The 19,672-nt window shown below is 41.8% G+C and overlaps 1 protein-coding gene across 4 annotated transcripts in view; it reads right to left on the reverse strand.

Annotated features, from left to right (window-relative positions):
* Positions 1-19,672, reverse strand: part of PID1 (phosphotyrosine interaction domain containing 1) — a 269,964-nt gene extending 250,292 nt beyond the window's left edge. Inside the window, exons 1-2 of one of the 4 annotated variants that reach the window (XM_011951958.1) lie at positions 19,440-19,672; positions 10,876-11,086 (exon numbers count right to left, since the gene is read on the reverse strand). In XM_011951958.1, coding sequence (XP_011807348.1) covers positions 10,876-10,878 — 3 coding nt within the window. In that variant the 5' untranslated portion in view covers positions 10,879-11,086; positions 19,440-19,672. Of the gene's footprint in view, positions 1-10,875; positions 11,649-19,439 lie in introns of those variants that run through there. The other 3 variants (XM_011951959.1, XM_011951957.1, XM_011951956.1) reach the window with 3 other exon arrangements.

The raw sequence follows: 19,672 nt of genomic DNA on the forward strand, positions 1-19,672 counted from the left end.
GAGATCGCGCCACTGCACTCCAGCCTGGGCGACAGAGCTAGACTTCGTCTCAAAAAAAAAAAAAAGCTCCAAATCACTATTAAATTTCCTATGTAGGGGCCAATGATTACAAATAAAAAGACAAATAGCATCAGTTCCTTAAATTAGCAAAAGCAGACATCTGCTAAAGTTCTGAGGTGGACATTCAGTGCATTTTACAAGAAATCAACAAAATGTCCATTTCTTCCCGTCCTTGGATCAAAATAAGTCCATTCGTTCTCTTCATCTATAACCCAATAAATAAGTTTTGATGGTCATCTAATGCAAAGATAATGCCCTTTTAATCACAAGCTAACAAAAGAAAAGAAAAAGTTAAGTTTAAAAAAGGAAAGGAAAAAAAAACACACAAAGAAAGCAATGGCTTTGAAGCAACAGCCAAATTTGTTTTTGTCCAATTCGTTTGTGTCTTCCAGCCCACCAAGAGCTTACAGCCACTGAAAAAGGAAGATGGAAGAAAGGAGAGGTGGTGATGGCCCCTTGGGAAAGCAATAAAAAATGTCTAAAAGGCTCAGCAGTTAGCAAGAGAGTTCAAAGAAATCAGGAATGGAAAGAACTTCATTCCCATTAATTATAGGGAAAGGAGGAAGAGAGAAGAAGCAAGAAAGGAAGAAAGTTGTTTTTGTTTTTGTTTTTTTAAATTGGGGGCAGAAAACACAGATGCGGTCACAAATAACAGAGCAATTCCACCTTACTTGCAAAGTTGGGATCCCCGTAAATGCTAATTAATTTTTATTTCCAAATGACTCCCTCTAAGTTTCACTGACTGCTTGCCTACTCCCAGGACGTGCCAGCACACATCCTTTCCAGTTCAGAGCAAATACATATCTCATGGGCCGCTCCTGTTCAGCAAGGGCATTGAATTACATTATGAAGAAAAATGCCAATTCTCTGGGCCAAGGAGTCAAGAGATCAGCCTTGAGCCTAAGCTATTTACCATTAACACAGTAGAGAGGAGACATAAATTAGCAGGTTTTTAAAACTCTTTTTTCTTCTTTCCCTAGACTGCCTTACTTCCAGAAAACCCCAGAGCTGTATCACTCAGTCTGTCAACTTCCTAAAACAGATATTGGCCCATACTCTATACCTGAATATTTAAATATAATTTCCCCAAGAAGATTCCCACAAGGGGAATACTAATTTGAATTTTCTTTGGTTGCACAACGCTTCCCCAAATTTGCACTTTTGCAAAGCCATTCATTTCCTACAAAGCATCAAGTTCCTAGAGAAAAGACAAGGAGGTGGGTGGGGAAGGGGGTAGGGGGTGCCAAGCTAACTAATGCCAGATGAACTTTCCTGGATCCAGAGGGCTTTGTTTTGAAGATTTCTGCCTTGTGTTAAATCAAAGTAGCAGAGCAGGTCTTGAAAACTGGGGAAATACAGTCTCTACCCAGAAGGTCAGGACTGCCAAAGTTGGAGGTATTTAACTTTCTGGGCTAAAGAATCCACATTGTCCTAGAGTGAACTTACTGAGCCATTCACATTTTTAACCAACAACTACAAATGTGTCTTAAGAAATGAAGCTCAGACAGACTAAGGCCATGTCTTCTTTGACTATTTTGGCCAAAGCAGCTATTTGCATCCCTGACACTATTTCCACTCCAGGCTCAGAGATAAGAGGGATTTGTTTCATAATGTGTACCAAAATTACTTTATTTGCTTTGGATGCAGTAAAAGCATCATTACTTACAATGACACTCTGCTTTTTCAGTGCAGCAATTTGGCAGGAAGGTGAGAGTGACATCCAAGTTGTAAAAATCTTAAGATTTATAGGAGATGCCAATAGCAGGACTACACCCTTATAAACAACAAGGACCAAAAAACCTTTCTCCAAAGATGGGCCAGAACCTGGAAGCTGTGGGCCAGTACTATGGTAAAATGATGGTAAAATGAGGATTATCTTCATTCAAAAATCACTTAATTAAGTAGGGGTATGTGCTTAAGAGAAATTCCAAGGGAAAAAAAAATGCACCCTTTCTCCATCCCCCAGTTGAGCATGCACAGTTTTTACACGGAAGGGTACCCATATACAAGGGCACTGTGCGTCTATGGGTTTCTGGCATCTTAGAGAGCTTTCAAGCATGGCTCCTTCACTTTTCCCCAGACATATGCTCTGCCCCACGTACTACCTTTTGTGAAAGAGAATTTGAAGACTGAACATCATTTGGCTCAAGGGAAATGTTACCTGTGTATCATTCAGTTCCATGGTTGCAAGCAATAGACACCAACTCTTGCTGACTTAAGCAGAAAGAAAAAATATTGGAGTAACACTGAATTGAAAGGAGAGGGAGAGGATCCAGCTCAGAAAGGAGAGGGGTAGAGCCACTCCCAGGGTCTGGGCAGCAGGACGACAGATCCTCTTCGGAAATGGTTGCCAGCATTATCAGCTCTGACTACTTTGTCTTTTTGTTGCCCTGCTGAGGATTCCAACTCCCAGGAGAAAGTGTCTAATCGATCTAGTTTGGGTCACACATAGTCCCCGTGGCTAAAGAATGGCACATTCATTAAGAACAACAACAACAAAAAAAACCCCTCCAAAATTGAATGGAATCTCCCTACTGAAGACAGATAGAATAGTTCCCCAAAGCAAAATCAGGGTGTTGTTACCAGAAGATGGGAAATGAAGCTGAACCAAAAAACAAAATCAAAAAACACAGATGTCCACTTCTGCTTCTACATAAACAGTCTTAGCATTCCTACTGAACTGTTTATTTTTTCAACTTCTAGGGACAACTTTGGCAAAAACTACAACTAATGCTATTACCCAAGTCTGTGTTACAATGTCCCATATAAAGAACCACATGACAAATTCAAGGGGCTTCAAGTTAGAAAAACGTCAGGGCTCCAGATGAGCCAATATACATTCTTCTATTAGGCCATGAAGGTTAAGTAACAAACTAATCATTTTTCTCTTTTTCCTTGGGCTGCTAGGAAGCTCAGATCTGAAAGTTTTAGGCTGGGTTATGACCTTGGTTATAATTCTAGTCTAGGTGTTCAGGCACAACTAAATTCCTCCTTTCATTGTATGACTGGTGTTCAAGGGGTTTTATGTTTAAATGATATGTTTTAATGTTTAAATGATACATTTCTCTTTTATTGACAAGTACTTCAATTTTCCCTTACTAACCAAAAGCCAACTTTTTCAAAACTATGTAAGGGTCTAATGTAGATCTGTATTTTCTGAGTTTGTAGTTTGGCCAGGACTTTCATATTCTGTGGGCAGCACCATCCCTTTCATTTTCTGCTACAGCAGAAATAATAAGCTTCTGCAGCAGAAACTATTTCAGATGAATTTCTGGTTTTAAAAGGTGCTACAGGAAAAACAGATTAGATGAGAGAGAGTATGCACTCTAAATCTCAATGAGATTAGAGTGTGCGATATTTTTTCAAATAGTTATCAATAGAGTTCACTTTTTATGGGAAGGGGGTCGAATGGAGAGCAATAGACAACTGTCTCAGTCTATAATAGACAGCCTCATCCAACTCAGATGGATGATGGACATCTCAGGGACTGGGATGCACACAGCATCCGTGCTTTCGTGAATCTAGTGGATGGGTTGAGGGTGGGAGGTCTAATTCATTGTTTTATAGCTCAAGCCACTGTGTGAGTCGATTCCAAGTACTTTCATGCTAAAAATCATCAGAATCCTGTAACTGCAGGAAATGGGCAGCGTTAAGTAGACGGGTTTTACACGTGGCAGAGTAAATGAAAGTGGCAGTAGGTTTGCTCCCAAGATGACCAGTAAAATGTCTGCAAAGTGCTTTTGAGTGTTTTTTGGTGGAAACGGGGGCTCTCTAAATATAGAGGTATTACCACCATTATGGATGTTTTTCAGTATGGGTTTTCCGAAACAGCATTTGAATGGTTCTTCCATTGGCTGATAATCTGTGAGGAATATGTTGAAATCTATTACATTAAAAAATTATTCTCCACCCTCTACATGTCCTCCATTTTTGGAAGTAATCTCTTCCAATGTTTGGCAGTACAAATCCCCAAAATAAGCCAATATCATAACAATGAGAAGTTTTAGTTGCCTGGCGTGGGATATGTAGGAAACAGCGATCTGCATTTAGTTAAAAGTAGAAGAAGCCTCCCACTTGTGCCTGGAACCCCTCCCAGACGCTCTAGATTAGAAAATAGGATAAGTCCCAACACTTCTAGTTTCTGTGCATTGGTTTGCCCAGGAGACAAGCAATGACCACGACTCCCCACTCCAATCATGAAAATTCCATCACACAGCTCTCAAAAGAGAAGGGACAGAAGTTGGCCTCCATGTACCTGAAGGTGGGCTGCCAGAGCTGTGCTTGGAGAGCAATGAATGGTGCTAAACAAGTAAAATCAGTTACCACTTTGGCCTTTAAGAGTCAAAAGACCAAGGACCTGGTTCTGATTCCAATACAAGGTGAACTTGAGAGGCAGCTTTTCCACTGGCCAAATGAAGGAGCTGAACTAGATTGGTGTCTCCAATTCAAATATCCTCAGGGCTCAGGAAGCTGGGTGACTCAGTGAGATGCACCAAGGAAAGCTCAGGACCAGCTGGAGGCCACATCCCATCCAGATGGAACAGCAGCTGTCTAGTGGTCGCTATTTGAAAATTCAAGTCCTCCATGATCTGACATTTTTCAAAAGAATTAAGAAGTCCAGATTTTCTTCTAAATTCCTCTAATTTTCAAATCCTGGACATGAATTTGTAAAGATTTTATATATTGAAGGAGCCAAAGGAAATATTTCTGCCAGCTAGAGCCAAACCTCAGGCCCACAGTTCGTCAACCTAAAGGAGTTCAAGCATTGAAGCACCCTGGACAATGGAATGCTTCTTTACAAAGGAGCAAAAGCTGTCTTCTTCCTTCACTTGGAAGCTCCCAGGGTACTGGCATCTTAAATGCTACAAGAAGTCTTGCACTAAGTAATCAGTCTGACTTTGTTTCATCTAAGGCTTCCCCAAATTATTTAAAGACTGAAACTTCTGTGGCAAGACTCATGAGCAACTCACTGAATTCATGGAACACGTTTTGGGAAACAGCATGAAACTTCTGTGGCAAGACTCATGAGCAACTCACCAAATTCATGGAACACGCTTTGGGAAACAGCAGACCTCTATCATTCACATGGCTGTAAAGTTCTATGCTTTTATTCCTAGGGTACCCTTGGATCTGAAATAGGGGGAGATATTAGTGTTTAACTGACTCCCAAAGATGTGGCAGATACTAAGCTAAGCTCTTTGTAGTCCATATCTCAATTAACATTCACGGCAATCACGAGCTAAGTGTTATAATATTATACTTAAAGTTGAGAAAATACAAATACAAAATACATATCAGAGGCCGTAAGATAACTCCTAATAAATGAAGTAGCCAAGATTTGTATCCATGGGTGCCTAATTAAAAAACCTACGGTCTTTCCACTGTTTAACAGTCTGAATGGGTTACAAGCGGCCTGACTTGTAACCTAGAGAAATATTCTCATTATCCCCATTTCCCCCAAACTGCTTACCCCTGTGGCTTTAGATCTGCTTTTATGATCCCTTAAAGTGTCCAAGCTCTTCCTCTAAAGGGCATTATTTTTCCAGTTGAGTCAGATAATCACCAAAGCATTCAACACCTGAGCAGGGTGAGCATGTGATGTCTTGACTCCAACCAAGTACTAATGTATTAGTACCCAACAACTGCATTCAATGGCTCATAGATAATTACAGTGGAGCGCTCATGTGCCAGGGACAGTGCTAACTGCTCGTGTGACTTCCTCTAGCCTACCATTTCTGTCTTTCTTTGGTGCACATCCTTTGCCCCTCCGACTCTCCTGTCCCCTCTTCCTGGCTCTCTTGTCCATGTGATGTCCCTCATTTTAATATATTTCATTTCTTTCCTTCACCCTCAAAATAGAGTTAGAAGCAGAAGTACAATATTTTACTTGCTGTCCCAGGATAACCACACATACAGGTGGACAGGGGACTCTCGGTTTCTGCCTGCTGTTCCAGTTAATTGACAGTGCATTCTTCACCTTGACAGGGCCCCAGACTGGACAATATGCCACATCGTTTCCTTACATACTTATTGAACAAAGTCTGGAACCCCTCCCAGATGCTCTATATCCCTTACCCTGGACCTTAAAAGAGGTTGAGTTGAATGTCTCAAATCTTCCTCCTTGAGGGGCAAAATGTTTTTAAACTACTAGATTAAAGTCATTTTGTGAATGTTGCTCATTAGCTTTTTACTGAGGGTCAATGGCCACTAGTGAAGCTATTCCATCCTGTCTAGTTTTTAGTTGCCATATTCCTGAGAAAAACAATTGTCTCACAAGGAATCCGACCCTACATCTGCTACACACATTAATTTAATCCACAAGCTAGAATCAAGACCCACTAATGGTTTTGCATGATGGATTCGCTCTTTGTTTTCTGCCACAGGAAGAAAAATAACAAGAAGGCAGCCCAGCCAGTCATAGGGGCCACATCCCGGAAATTTACCTTTTCAACAGTAATATCTTGTGAGTCTACCGGCCATGGAGGCTAGAGCCAGGCATTGCAATACAGGGCTGGAAAAGGCCTCAGAGGACTGAGCCAGCTGGGAGAGTCAGCTGGAAAACCAACATGCTAGAAACGGGAGAAAAATGCATGAACTGGGAGCATGAACGAGAAACAGGGCCATCCAGAATGGGGAAGAATCAACAAGGCAACGTGAACTTTCCACCCTTTGGTCTGGATTTGTTCTCTTGCTCAACCACTAGTTTAACTAAGATCCTTAGGCAAACTGAGATGGATGAAAAATGTCATTTCAAGAACTAAATGAACAAATGTTTTAAAAGAAGAGAATGCCAAGAAAAATTATAGAGTTCATTATTTATGTTCTGGGTTAGAATTTTTATTTCCAGTAAAAAGGAAATGAAAATGACAGGGAATTCTCAGGACAGAAACAGGGTATTGTTTAGTTCTCTTAACATCTAGCACTATGCCTGGCAAATAATGAGGATTTCACATACATATTTTTAACAACTATATAGAGATATAGTTGACATATAATAAGCTGCACAATTTGATTTGTTTAAAACGTATATATAAACCCATGAATCCATCACATACTCAAGGTGTTGAACAAATCCATCACCCCCAAAACTTATCCCAATCCCCTTTCAGGCTCCTCTCTCCAAGTCCATCCTCAGGTAACTACTGATCTGAATAAATTATTTTACCTTCCCACCAGTAGCATACGAAAGTTCCTGTTTTTCCACATCCTCGCTAACAGTTAGCATGGTCATAGTTTTGGTTTTTCTTTTTCAGTTGTTCTAATAGTTGTGTAGTGATACCTCATTATGATTTTAATTCACATTTCCCTAATGACTAATGACATTGAACATCTTTTCATGCCATCTATAGACCTTAGTTCAAATCATTTCCTGGTTTTTAAAAATTGGATTCTCCTTCTTCTTATTGAGTTTTGACAGTTTATTTATCCTAGATCTAAATCCTTTAATACATATATGAGACGTAAGTATTTTCTCCCAGCCTGAATCTTACCTTTTCATTCTTTTATCCATATCTTTTAAAGAGCAGAAGTTTTCAATTTTGATAAAGTCCCATTTTTTCTTTGTTGATTGCATTTTTGTCATTGTTCTAAGGAATCTCTGCCCAACCCAGAGAAACTCTGGGACGTAATGAATATGTTCATCATCTTGATTGCAGTAATGTTTACACAGATACACACAAAGTCACAAAGATTTTCTGCTGTTTTTGTCTAGAAGTTTTAAAACTTAGGTTTTATATAAGGTTTATGACCCATTTTGAGTTAATTTTTGTAAACGGCATGATGAATGGATTCAAGTATCTGGGTTTGCTGATGTTGTCACTGTCATTTTGCATATGAATATCCAATTGTTCCAGCATCATTTGTTGAAAACACTATTATCCTTTCTCCAGTTGCTATGGTCTAGACTCATATGTTAGAATCCTAACGCCCAAGGTAATGGTACGAGGAGATGAAACCTTTGGGGAGGTCATGGGAGTGGCGCCTTCATGAATGGGATTAATTCCCTTACAAAATAGGCCTAAGAGAGTTCTTCCAGCCCTTACCTCATGTGAGGACACAGCATGAAGGCACCATTTCTATGAATCAGAAACAGCCTTCCCCAGACACTGAATCTGCTGGCATCTTGATCCTGGACTCACAGCTTTAAGAACCATGAAAAATAAATGTCTGTAGTTTCTAAGCTACTCAGCCTAAGGAATTTGTTATAGCAGCCTAGGCAGACTAAGACACTAGTGAACTATCTTCTCTGCACCTTTGTCAAAATCATATGTATTTCTGATCAAAAAGCATAATAACTCTCAGTAAAAGCCCTCATTGACAGCTGCTGAAATATAAAACATGCATACTCTTACTCAGCCATATCAATTTTGGTAGTTCAGCCTAAAGAAACATAGGCACCAGTAGGTCAGGATATATACAAAAATTTATAGCAGTATTATTTATAGGGGAAAAAACAGAACATGAACACAACCCAAATACTCCCTCATGGGAGAATGGGGGAATGAGTAAATAAATTAGAGTCCAGCTTCATCACAAAATTCTACACAGGTACTAAAAGGAATGAGTTGGAGCTATATATATTGACCAGAAAAGACACCCAAAAAACACTGTAAAGTAGAATTTTAAAAAAAGTTGTATATATGTGTGTGTGTATATATATTTGTGCGTGTGTGTGTGTGTGTGTGTATATATATATATAATTGAAATTCATGAGAAAAACTAAACATATGTTTATACATATCTATACATTTGCAAAAGCCTGGGGAAAGTCTGTGGGAAAATAACCACTAGACAGATAACATGGGTTTCCTTCATGGGTAGAATTGGGAATTGGGAAAGGCACAAGATTACTAACTTCTTTACATATTTCTAAACTGACTGATTTGCTACTCTAAGCAGACATTATTTGTAATTTTTAACAATCAAGAAAGTAGTAGGCATGACATGGAGCAGACAGAGAGAAAATTCTGAGTGCCATTTTTTTTTTTTTTTTTTTTTTTTTTTTTGGTGGCTGGTCAAGTAGGGATAAATATCTTGGTGACTGGTAGATACCCAAAAGAAAATTCTACACTATTATAGATTAAATTGCATCCCCCTAAAAGGTACATGTTGAAATCCTAACCCATAGTACCTCAGAATGTGACTTTATTTGGTCAGCAAGGTGTGATCAGCCACTAACTCAATATGACTGATTTCCTCATAAACAGGGGAAATTTGGACATAGAGACACACACACAGGAAGAACACCATATGAATACTGGAGTGATGATGCCACAAGCCAAGGAATGCCAAAGGTTGCCAGTAAACTACCAGCAGCTAGGAGAAAGCCAGGAGCTGTGGACAAACTAACTCACAGCCCTCAGGACAAACTAACCCTGCCTCCAGAACTGTGGGACAACCCACAGTACCGGTACCACCCGGTTTGTGGTACTTCGCTATTGCAGCCCTAGGAACAAATACATTCAGCTACCAAGAATTTATGTTCAAAAGCAAAATAGCTACCAACAGGACCAGGCCCCACAGACTCCAGCTCAGTTCCTAGGAAACAACCTCAGAAGACTTAGAAAGGAAACAGCAGTTTCCACTGCCCACATTATAGGTGGCTTGTACAGCAGGATTCCACTCTCACCTGAGGAAAGGTAGGCTCATTCCTGATATGAAACCATCAAAGCATGCAGTGGGTGAATCTGTGAGTTTATTCTCAGACCCACAATTATAAAGCAACTCTGAGGAAAGGTTTGTCATGAAATGATTAGGATGGATCTAACAATTATGCAGCTCCTTTCCCCTGGTAACTATCCATTCCCCTCCTCCTCCCATGGACACAGGGGATATTCCTTCTGGAGAAGAGAATGAAAAGCAAAACAGCATTTTAAGACCAGAATGACTCTTCACTCTCAGAAAGAGACACTGACAGAGCAGTTCTGCAGTTGGAAAGGCTCCCTGCCTTCATCTCAGAAGGGCTGGAAACATTTGTGCCTTCCTGGCTGTAACAAAAAAAGACAAGCTTGCCCAAGAAAATAAGTATTATGACATGGATGACTTTTTTTTTGTCTTCAACGTGAGTTCCAGAATAAGAATAGGCTCGTCACTAAAATAATTTATACAGTTATCAAATAAAAAACAAAATAAAACACCAAATTGGGTACAAATAATCAAACTGACATACCATGAGGCTCACCTGGAGGTCAATTTGAAATATATTTGTTTGTCAGCTTACAGGTTTTCCTAGTCAGGAAGAGGCAAATCACAGAGGCTGCTACCCAGAGAGCCTACAGGGACTCTGAAAACCTAGATTGTTTTGAGGATAAAATCCTTACTACTAGTCTTCCTTTGGTCTCAGCCTGTCTGGAAAAGTTTCACTGAGGTCCACCTCAAAGTGACTGTGTTTCACATTCCAGCCCATAAGTTTCATCTCCAAAGTGAACCATCTTCAGGCCTGAAGCTCATGTACCATATTTTCCAGAGGACCTTCCCTGAGCAACACAGCATATGTTACACTCAAGGTTTGCCACCTTTTCCTAGGATGTTGTCAACCGGAAGGAAATAAAGGAGAAAGAAGCAATAGCTTAGTTGTTTTCATTTTTTTTTTCAATTCACAGTAAACTCACACTCAGTATTAAAAACAGGATTCCTGATAGACACATGCATTTTGTCCCAGTATGTGAAACTTGGAGATACCCACACCACAGAAACAGAGTGATCAAACATAGTCAACAGGCTATATGGTTTCACTGGTGTAGTAGCTACCTAAGGCTGTTATAACAAATAACCACAAACTGGATAGCTTAAAACAACATAAATTTAATGTGTCACCATTTGGGAGGCCGGAAGTCCAAAATGGAAATGTTGGCAGGGCCACACTCCATCCAAAGGCTCTGGGGAAGAACACGTCCTCGACTCTTCTAACACCGGGCAGTTTCCAGCAATCCTGGGTGTTCCTTGGCTTGTGGTCCCATAACTCCGTTTTCTGCCTTGATCTTCACAATGGCCTTCTCTGTGCCTCCTCTGTGTCTTCAAATCTCTCCTTGTAAGGACACTAGTCATTGGCTCTAGGGTTCACCCTAATTCAATATGACCTCTTCTTAACTTGCTTACATCTGCACAAACCTTATTTCCAAATAAAGCTACATTCACAGGTACCAGGGGTTAAGACTTCAACACATCTTTTGGGGGAACACAATTCAACCTTCAACAATGAGTAACATGTGGAGGCTTGGGTTTCAATCTGAATTTTGGTCCTTTAGTAGCTGTGTCAGTTAGGAATGTCAAAGATACAAGTAACAGAAGTCCCCATTCACATACGGGCATAAACAAACGAAAGGGGGTCATATTCTTCTCATATAACTCTTGGTTAGGAGGTAGGTTCAGGTGCTGCTTACTGATCCAAGTCCTTCCATCTTATCATGCTAGCCTTCTGAGCGGACTGGTTTTAAGGCTTGTCATTTATTGCTGCAGTATCACCACATGGTTGCTGCAATGCTAGACATCACATCTATGCTCAGGGCAGCAAGAAGACAGAAAAGGGGGAAAAGGCTATTTCCCCAAGAAGCTGCATTTGCTATTCATGAAGGTAAGGTATCTTTAGTGTATATCCTCTCATATCCCAGTGGTTAAAGACTGGTCTCTGACAATCCTTGGACCAGTATGAGATTATTATCATGGCTATAGAACACCCACCCTCCAGCCAAGGTATGACTCTCTGCTGCCTGAAAAAGCTGGGGCTTCATCCGCAGAGACAAAGGTGAGATGGAAGATGTGTCGTTAATGAACACAAGCAAAAGTTTTCTGTAGTCTCTGGACAATTGTTACGTCATCCAGAAAAATGAGACAACAAAATCTCTGTCCCTTAGAATTTTCTCAAGGATTAAATATGCTTTTTCATATAAAACAAAATGTCAGCTCCATGACACAAGGGGCGCAGTGCTTAGGAGTGCAGACCCTACAGCCAGTCTGCTGGCTATGAACCCCAGCTCCACTACCGAAGGCTGTTGGCAGGACAGGTCAGTGCTGGGAACATAGTAAATGCTAACAAAAAGTTGGCTGCTATTGTTATTAGTACTGATACTACTACTAAATAAGCCTGCAATGAATGGTAGCTGGTATTTCTTGATTTTCTCCATACTTGGAAATGAGTATGGCTGGAAAAGTAAAAATCACCAATAAAACCCCTGATTAAATGAGAGTCTGCTAGCAGCACTGCTGGAGTGGAAGGAAATGTTGCTTCTGGGACCCTGACCACAGCACCCCTTCTCTGTGCCCTGTTTGAGAATACTTGCCACGCTATATAACCTTCTAGCTCTGGATAGTTGGGAACAAATATGCATTTGATGGTTTTTAGAAGGGCTTCACTTACCTAAAATTTATTTTGGAGAAGTGGACTCTCAACTCAATAGTATACATGAAATTTCCCGATAGTCAACTTCAGTATGACTTCCCTTACTACCTTTATAACATGAGAGAAGTAACACTTCATCCTGACCTAGAGACCACTCAGACCATTTTCAGGATAGCCACACCCAGGCCTCTCTACAACAGGGACCGGAGTGATCAAGAGCCACAAGGTATGTGGCCCCCAAGCCCCAGCCCAGCTCACCCATACCCTAACACCCACTATCATATGTGAACCTCCATCATCTTCACCCACAACTGTATAGACAGTTGTATTCTGTGCATCACACTTTCCTATACATCAAGAATAAAAGGCGCTTCCCCAAGTGAGGAGACACAAACAAGTGGACAGTGAGCAGGCCATTAACATACTGGTTCTGGCTTATAAAGCTGAGCTAGCTAGGGATCTTCTTCATATGAACAGAAACACTGAAAGTTACAATCATACTAGGAAATATATATTAAGCCCAACTTTGAACAATAAGGAATAGGACTGTGAGTCCTCTAAGTTTACAACTATGTCCTTCTTCTCACCCTTCACCCACACCGGGCATAGTACTTGGGACGTAGTAGATGAACAAGAAAGATGGACAGAGGGAAGACAGGAGCTCAGATCTAAACTCAAAACTTCTACAGTGACCAACCATAACGACATTAAAAAGTGCTTCTGTTTATTGAGCACCTACTATACGTGACATACCAAAATCTCTGCAAAGCACATCTCTCTATTTTACAGATAGGAAAAGCAAGGCTCAGAAAAGTTACAAAACTGAAACATTGCTAGTAAGCCATTGAGTCAAAATTATAATTTTTTTTTTTTTTTTGAGATGGAGTCTCGCTCTGTCGCCCAGGCTGGAGTGCAGTGGCCAGATCTCAGCTCACTGCAAGCTCCGCCTCCGGGGTTTACGCCATTCTCCTGCCTCAGTCTCCCAAGTAGCTGGGACTACAGGCACCCGCCACCTCGCCCGACTAGTTTGTATTTTTTTTAGTAGAGACGGGGTTTCACCGTGTTAGCCAGGATGGTCTCGATCTCCTGACCTTGTGATCCGCCCGTCTCGGCCTCCCAAAGTGCTGGGATTACAGGCTTGAGCCACCGCGCCCAGCCGAGTCAAAATTATTTATAAAGAGACAGACCTGCTTTTTTTGTTTTGTTTTTTTACCCAAATGATTTCTTATTCAGAAAACAACCTGACTAAGAAGGCCATTACTGGAGCCTCCCTTATCAAAGTAAGAACTCGGTTGAAATGTAAGCGGGCAAAGTAATCGTGGGCCATCAGGCAAGGGAAAGAAGACCTCGGCCAGATGATTGATCCACGTGGCATCAGTATTAAGTGGAAGAGCACATCGAGATGCTGGAAGCATTGAAATATGCCAAAGTCACAAAACAAGTCTGTGTCTTTTCCTGACACCTTCCTTTTGCAGTCCTTGGCCTCAAGGGTTGGACCTGGTGAACACACTGAGGCTTTATCACTGATTAGCAGCTAAATAGGGATGACAACTTTTTTTTAAGTAAACACAAAATGACAGTAGACTAATTCCACTAGACTTTAAGGAGGTCTTTGGACAAATGACTCAACTATTTCTTCTTGTTCTACTTATATAAAGCCTCTGTTTACATTTGTGTCCATGGGGCTGAAAGAAGCACACTGCAGTTATTTAGTGTTTCTGGACTAGTTTTATTTGCTGACCACTAACAAGTCCCTGAACTGCTGCTATTCACAGAATAAAATACCTTGTGGAAGGCAGTCTGATCTCCAGTACCCTGGAAGCTGTAAGGCTGATTCTCCCAGAGTCTCGTACAGGGCTAATTTTCATGGTAAAATGGGGTCAGTGTGGAGGGGTATGGGAGGGACCTAACCTGGAACATCAAACAAAATGCAAAAGTTGCCTAACACTCCAAGATAACTCAGTACAGTCAACACAAAACAGCCATTAGGCCATGGTTAAGCAAGGGGCACAGAGTTTTTTCCCAGGCTAGGATTTTGCAAATCACTTGGTAGAAATTTGCTGACAAACTTGGAGAAAGACTCAATGATGTAAGATAGCATTTTACTCCTGAAGGAGACTAAGGCCCTGGATTAATGACGACTCTGAGTTTTCCTTATGAACAATAAGGCCCAATGTTTTGTGCTTACTTGACTACAATTGATTAAAAGAACAACAAAATCTAGAATGCGTTTAGTGAGAAACCTGTGCCTCTGCAATAACTGCTGTTGCTTTTTTGTAAGCAACCACTCTGAAAATCTCCAACCTCCTCCCGCCTTCTCCCCATTTTTTTTTTGTCTAAACTTGGAATGAATGTGTACGGGATCCACACTAATCACCAGTTTTCAAGGTCTCTAGTTTGGATAAATGCTATGTGCTTCAGCTGAAAAGCTCTTCAATGGCACTTGTGAATTTTAACTTCAATAGGAAACAGCAGCTTATGTGCCACCAAAAACAGAGTAGCCTTTGGTCAACCCACTGCTTCAACAAGAAATAGGACAGTAGCCTCTCTGAGCCCACAAGACAGTCATTGCTCTAACTGTATTTATTAACAACAACAGCACCAACACGTATATTGCACTGTGTCTGTCTTATCCTTCTGCACTATGGTGAAGTGCTTAAGAAGTAAGGACTGGAGCCAAACTGTCTGGTTCAAACTCCAGCTCAGTTCATTTCTAGCTGCTCAACCCCGGCCAAATCACTTCAACTCTCTGGCCTTCAGTTTCTCTATAAAATGGGAATAAAAGTGGTTACAGGATGCAAATGAGCCAGATCATTAAAATAAAGCTCCTCAGCACAGTGCCACACACAGTGCCTGCACCACAAAAGCAGGTTACTAGTATCTTCCCATCCTTATTCCTTGTTCCTTTTGTCAATTTGAGCAGCCTGGAACAGTGTCAGATTTGCTGGTTTTCACCCTGCCTGATGGGCCAGGGCTAATGGTCTCCAGTTGATGTTTTAGGGGGTTCTCCAGTCTCACTTCTCAGGGGAAAAGTGAAAGTGGCATCATCATAGAGAAGAAGAATCTAGAACGATCCACACTCCAAGTCAAGACAAGATCTGCCAGATAGGACAAGGCAGAGAAAGGGTGAGATAACCCTCAGAGGAGGACTTTGCCTCCTAAAATCCCCAAATAGCATTTAGCTGTAAACTTCAACCACTTCCTCAGCCAAAAATTTCAGAAGAAACCAAAAGAAAGTTTGTTCAGGATGCGGGGTCCCCCCTACTCTTCACTGTGTTTTTCCCTCTTGTGGAAGTGCCAGTACACAGACATTGGCCACAGTGAGAGTGAAAAAGGAAGTAATGGAACAGACAAAAATTGCCCAGGCTGCAGAACTCAAATCCAGCTTCATGAATAAAAAGCTCTGTTTTTTTCTGAATCTGCATGGAGAAATGGTAATCTCAGTGAAGACGGCTAGATGATTATATTGGAGCCTTTATAGAATGCCTCATGAGAAGATGGTTACATGTCAACTTCACAATTAGAATCTGCTAGAACTTGTTTCTGATACATGCCTATCATATTCCACTTTATCCTAGTAATAACTACAACAAAGACCTTAAGGAGGTGTTGACCTCCTTCGTTTCCAACTCAGTCTTGATTCATCTTTCTCGTTCTATCAAGGCCTCCAGAAAATGCATCTGGTAGCTCATCGAAGGCCTTTGCTCTGAGAAAATACTTGTCCCTATGGATGGGACACACTCTTGCATGGATGGGTTTGTCACTTCTAAGGGCTCCACCCAGTACAATCATTAAGTCAATGCAGAAACCCATACAAATTTTAAAATTTCTAGGCCAGAGGTAATCTCATCTCTATTTCATAAAAACCAATACGGTTTTTATTTGTTCTGAAAAGTCTCCTTTACTTTTCTGAAAGGAGTCTGTTTCAAATCTGCTTCTTTAAAAATGTGTAACTCTCCTCAATCCCTCCAAGAAAAAAAAAAAAAAGGTCTGCTGTGCAGACGGGAAGGTGAAAAGAGAAGAATTCATATTTATTCACTGTCAAAAGTTAGGGTGGTACATGAAACCTTCACATCCCTTTTGATCCTATTATATTTCTAATGGCAGAAGCTCCCAGCAAAGGCTCGAGTGGGATGCAACACAAGTTTTAACATTCAAGGGAGCAGATGAACTTGCCTCGGTTTGTGTGACTGAATGAGAAATTACCCAGCGCAGCCCTGCTCGGGGCAATAGTTCCCTTTGCCTGTGCTGGATTTGGGTCAAACAGTTAAACCTCAAATCAGAAAATATCAGCATCATTTTGTGGGGACACAGAACTGTGGGTAATGATCATGATAATCAAACCTGATCAAAGATGCCATTTCCTGAGCAAGGGAGCCAGTTGCTACACTCAACAGTCCACTATTTAGAGGGTGACTGGTCTACGCAAAGTTCTATCACATTCCCCTGAGACGCAGACTTCTCAAACCAGCCTCACTGAATATGAACTATATCATCAAGAAAGGATCTAGTTATTTTCTTCCATCCCCTCTTTTGATTCTAGGTATTAATAAAATCAATTGACTCCTTAGTCCTATTAGGACGTTCTGGAAATGTTTCCTTGAAGAATTTTCTTCACTCTGGCTCATCTAAATTAGAATGTTTGTATTAAAGATTAATGAGAAAAAAAATTAATGAGGTTGAATGAGAAAGTTTAAAAAGATTTGTGAAAGGCACATGGAGCTCAGACACCGTTAAAGAGCAGGGCTCATGCTCAAGTTTCCTATCCAGCACGGTATCCACTGCTATCTCTGTGGCCACAGAGCCTGGGAGTGGCAAAGCGGCCTCTCGCTGAGGAATCAGACAGGCATGTTTCTATATCACGGTGACAGGAAAAGAAAAAAAAAAAAAAAAAAACCCAGGCAGCAAACAGAGATTGTGACAAAGATAACCACAAGGAATGTAAATAAAATATTATAAGCAGCTCACTCACCACCTCACCCTCAACAGCTCTCTCAGAGGCAAAAGTAAAAACGTACAAATTATGTGTTTTCAAGAAGAGTCAAGCAAAACTCTTTGGGAAGAAGCCATGGATATAAAAGATTCTTTCCGCATTTGCCTCACTTCTCTAATCCCAAGGCTTGAGACGTATGTACTTTCAAAAGAGACTCATTGAAATTTGGGGAGCATGAAGTTGAGCCCCCTGTTGGTAAGGACCTTCCAACAGTGACTTGGTCTTGTTGGTGATAAGCCCCGTTTATCTGAGCTTTCAAAAGCCTAAAACCAAGTTCTTTCAACATGACACCTTGAAATAAAATAAATGCATTACAAACACAAACTGCAATAAACCAGGCTCACGCCAAAATGCACATGTGCACATTTCACTAAAGAAGGGGGAGACATTTCTAGTGAGGAGCAATCTCTATGGGAAGGCAAGCGAGAGCGCTTGTCTGCCAAAGGTCACATGCTCCAGAGCGCACAGGATTCCCTAAGTGAAACAAGCCAGTAGGAAGAACCTGAATAGTCAAAAATCTAGAAACTCTTCAGAGGTACAGACCATCGGGCCATAAAAGCCACCTCAAGTCACGTCTTTCTAAGGACTTCCAAAAGCTACCCTCTGCACATGAACAGGAAACCTGCCAGCTCCCCTCAATCATTCTGCTCCTTTGGAATAGAAGTTATGCCTTGAACTGAAGGAGAACTTCAAATGTGCCACTGGTATCTGGTGCCACTGCCAAAATACATTTACCTCACCTTCTGCCAGTCATTCAGAGCCCAGTGTTGATATTCTCTTAGTAAGACAAGGAGGGGGTTAGGAGGCTGGTCATCCACCTCCTCATCTTCAAGGCTTAATGCAGGTTTTCTTGTTTATTCTACTTGAGACCCTGGGGAACTGGTCTGGTGTCTCAGGCTCTGATAAAGTGAACACACTCCCCACAAATCACGGCCCAGGGAGATTTGGAAAAGGGCTGTGGGGCATCTGTTTCTGCTAAATGCAATGCCCTCTGCAGGTTATTCCTCTGAATGAGGACTCCTAGACAAAGGTTAGCCTCTCCCTGCATCTGAGAAACTGTGCTTGGGGCTTTAAATGTTCACTGAGAAGCCTCCAAGCTAGCCAGGGCCTGGCCTCACTGTCCTAAGTCTTCAGACGCAGCCTCCAATGGTGCTGTATTTTACCACTTAAACACTTCTTCAAAGTTTACTACGAAACAATGTGGCTCCAAGCTTGTCAAAAGTTTCACTGCAGGATTCAGTGGATTTTATCTGGCAGAGTAGCTGCCGTGACTCCTGAGAATATTTGCCAGCAAAAGGCAGTCCTCAGACCTTGCAACCAGGGCAATCCCAAGGCCCAACGTGTCACTGAAGGAGTTCTTCTGGGAAAGGTCCCTCTTTCTCTTCAATTGCCTCCCGCAAATCCCCAGCTTCCAGAATCCAGTTCAAGGCAGTCTGGCATTTCAGGAGACAGCCGTAAAAAACTTTTGATGGGATGACCCAGGACATAAATATTCTTGGCTGAACTTACTTTTGATTCTTAAATATCTGAAGGAGCTTGGGTTTAAGGAAGATAAAGGGAGAGAACCAATGAAGAGGGAAAAATAAAATAAGTGGCATACCATGACCAAGCCAAACCAAGCTTGATATTTCCACATTATATTGGCAAATGGATGCTTTCACATATCACTTGTTCTGTCTTTCCTGGAGACCAAAAAAAAAAAAAATCTGGATTCAAAAATCCTAACTCCAGACCACTACATTGTGTCAGTGGAATGCAATCTAAATTGCCAGTCAGAAAGTCCAACCTTATATGTACCAACCAACAGGCACACAAGCACCTCCAAGCCCAAAGTTGTAACGCCTGAACCCATGCGTTTGTCAGTTTCATCATCCGCATACCCCCTGGTTCCTGGCGCTGGGTTAAACCGACAGCATCATGTTGCCATCGATGCGTCTTACAAGATGGTTTTGGGCAAATCCCCCAAAGTAGGCAGAAGCAAAACCTAGGTTCCTCCGCCTGGGCACCTCCTCCTCCAGGCTGGCCCCCGGCCTCTCGGGTGCCCCTTACCTGCAGGCGCTCCGTGGCCGGCTGCCACATCTTCCAGTCCTGGGGTTTGGCAGAGGAGACGCTGGCGGGACTGTGGATCGCGCCGTGGGGCGAGGGGCTGATGTCCCGCTTTACATCTGGGGTGGGTGTCCGCGGGATGTGCGTCCTGGCGCTGGCCACCGCCGCCGGGTGGGCGCAGGGGTCTGCGAGCAGGAGGAGGAGGCGCGGCGCTCAGCTGCCGGCAACTTGTGGGC

This window comes from Colobus angolensis, unplaced genomic scaffold, assembly GCF_000951035.1.
Source record: "Colobus angolensis palliatus isolate OR3802 unplaced genomic scaffold, Cang.pa_1.0 Scaffold33, whole genome shotgun sequence".
In the NCBI taxonomy this organism is placed as follows: Eukaryota; Metazoa; Chordata; class Mammalia; order Primates; family Cercopithecidae; genus Colobus; species Colobus angolensis.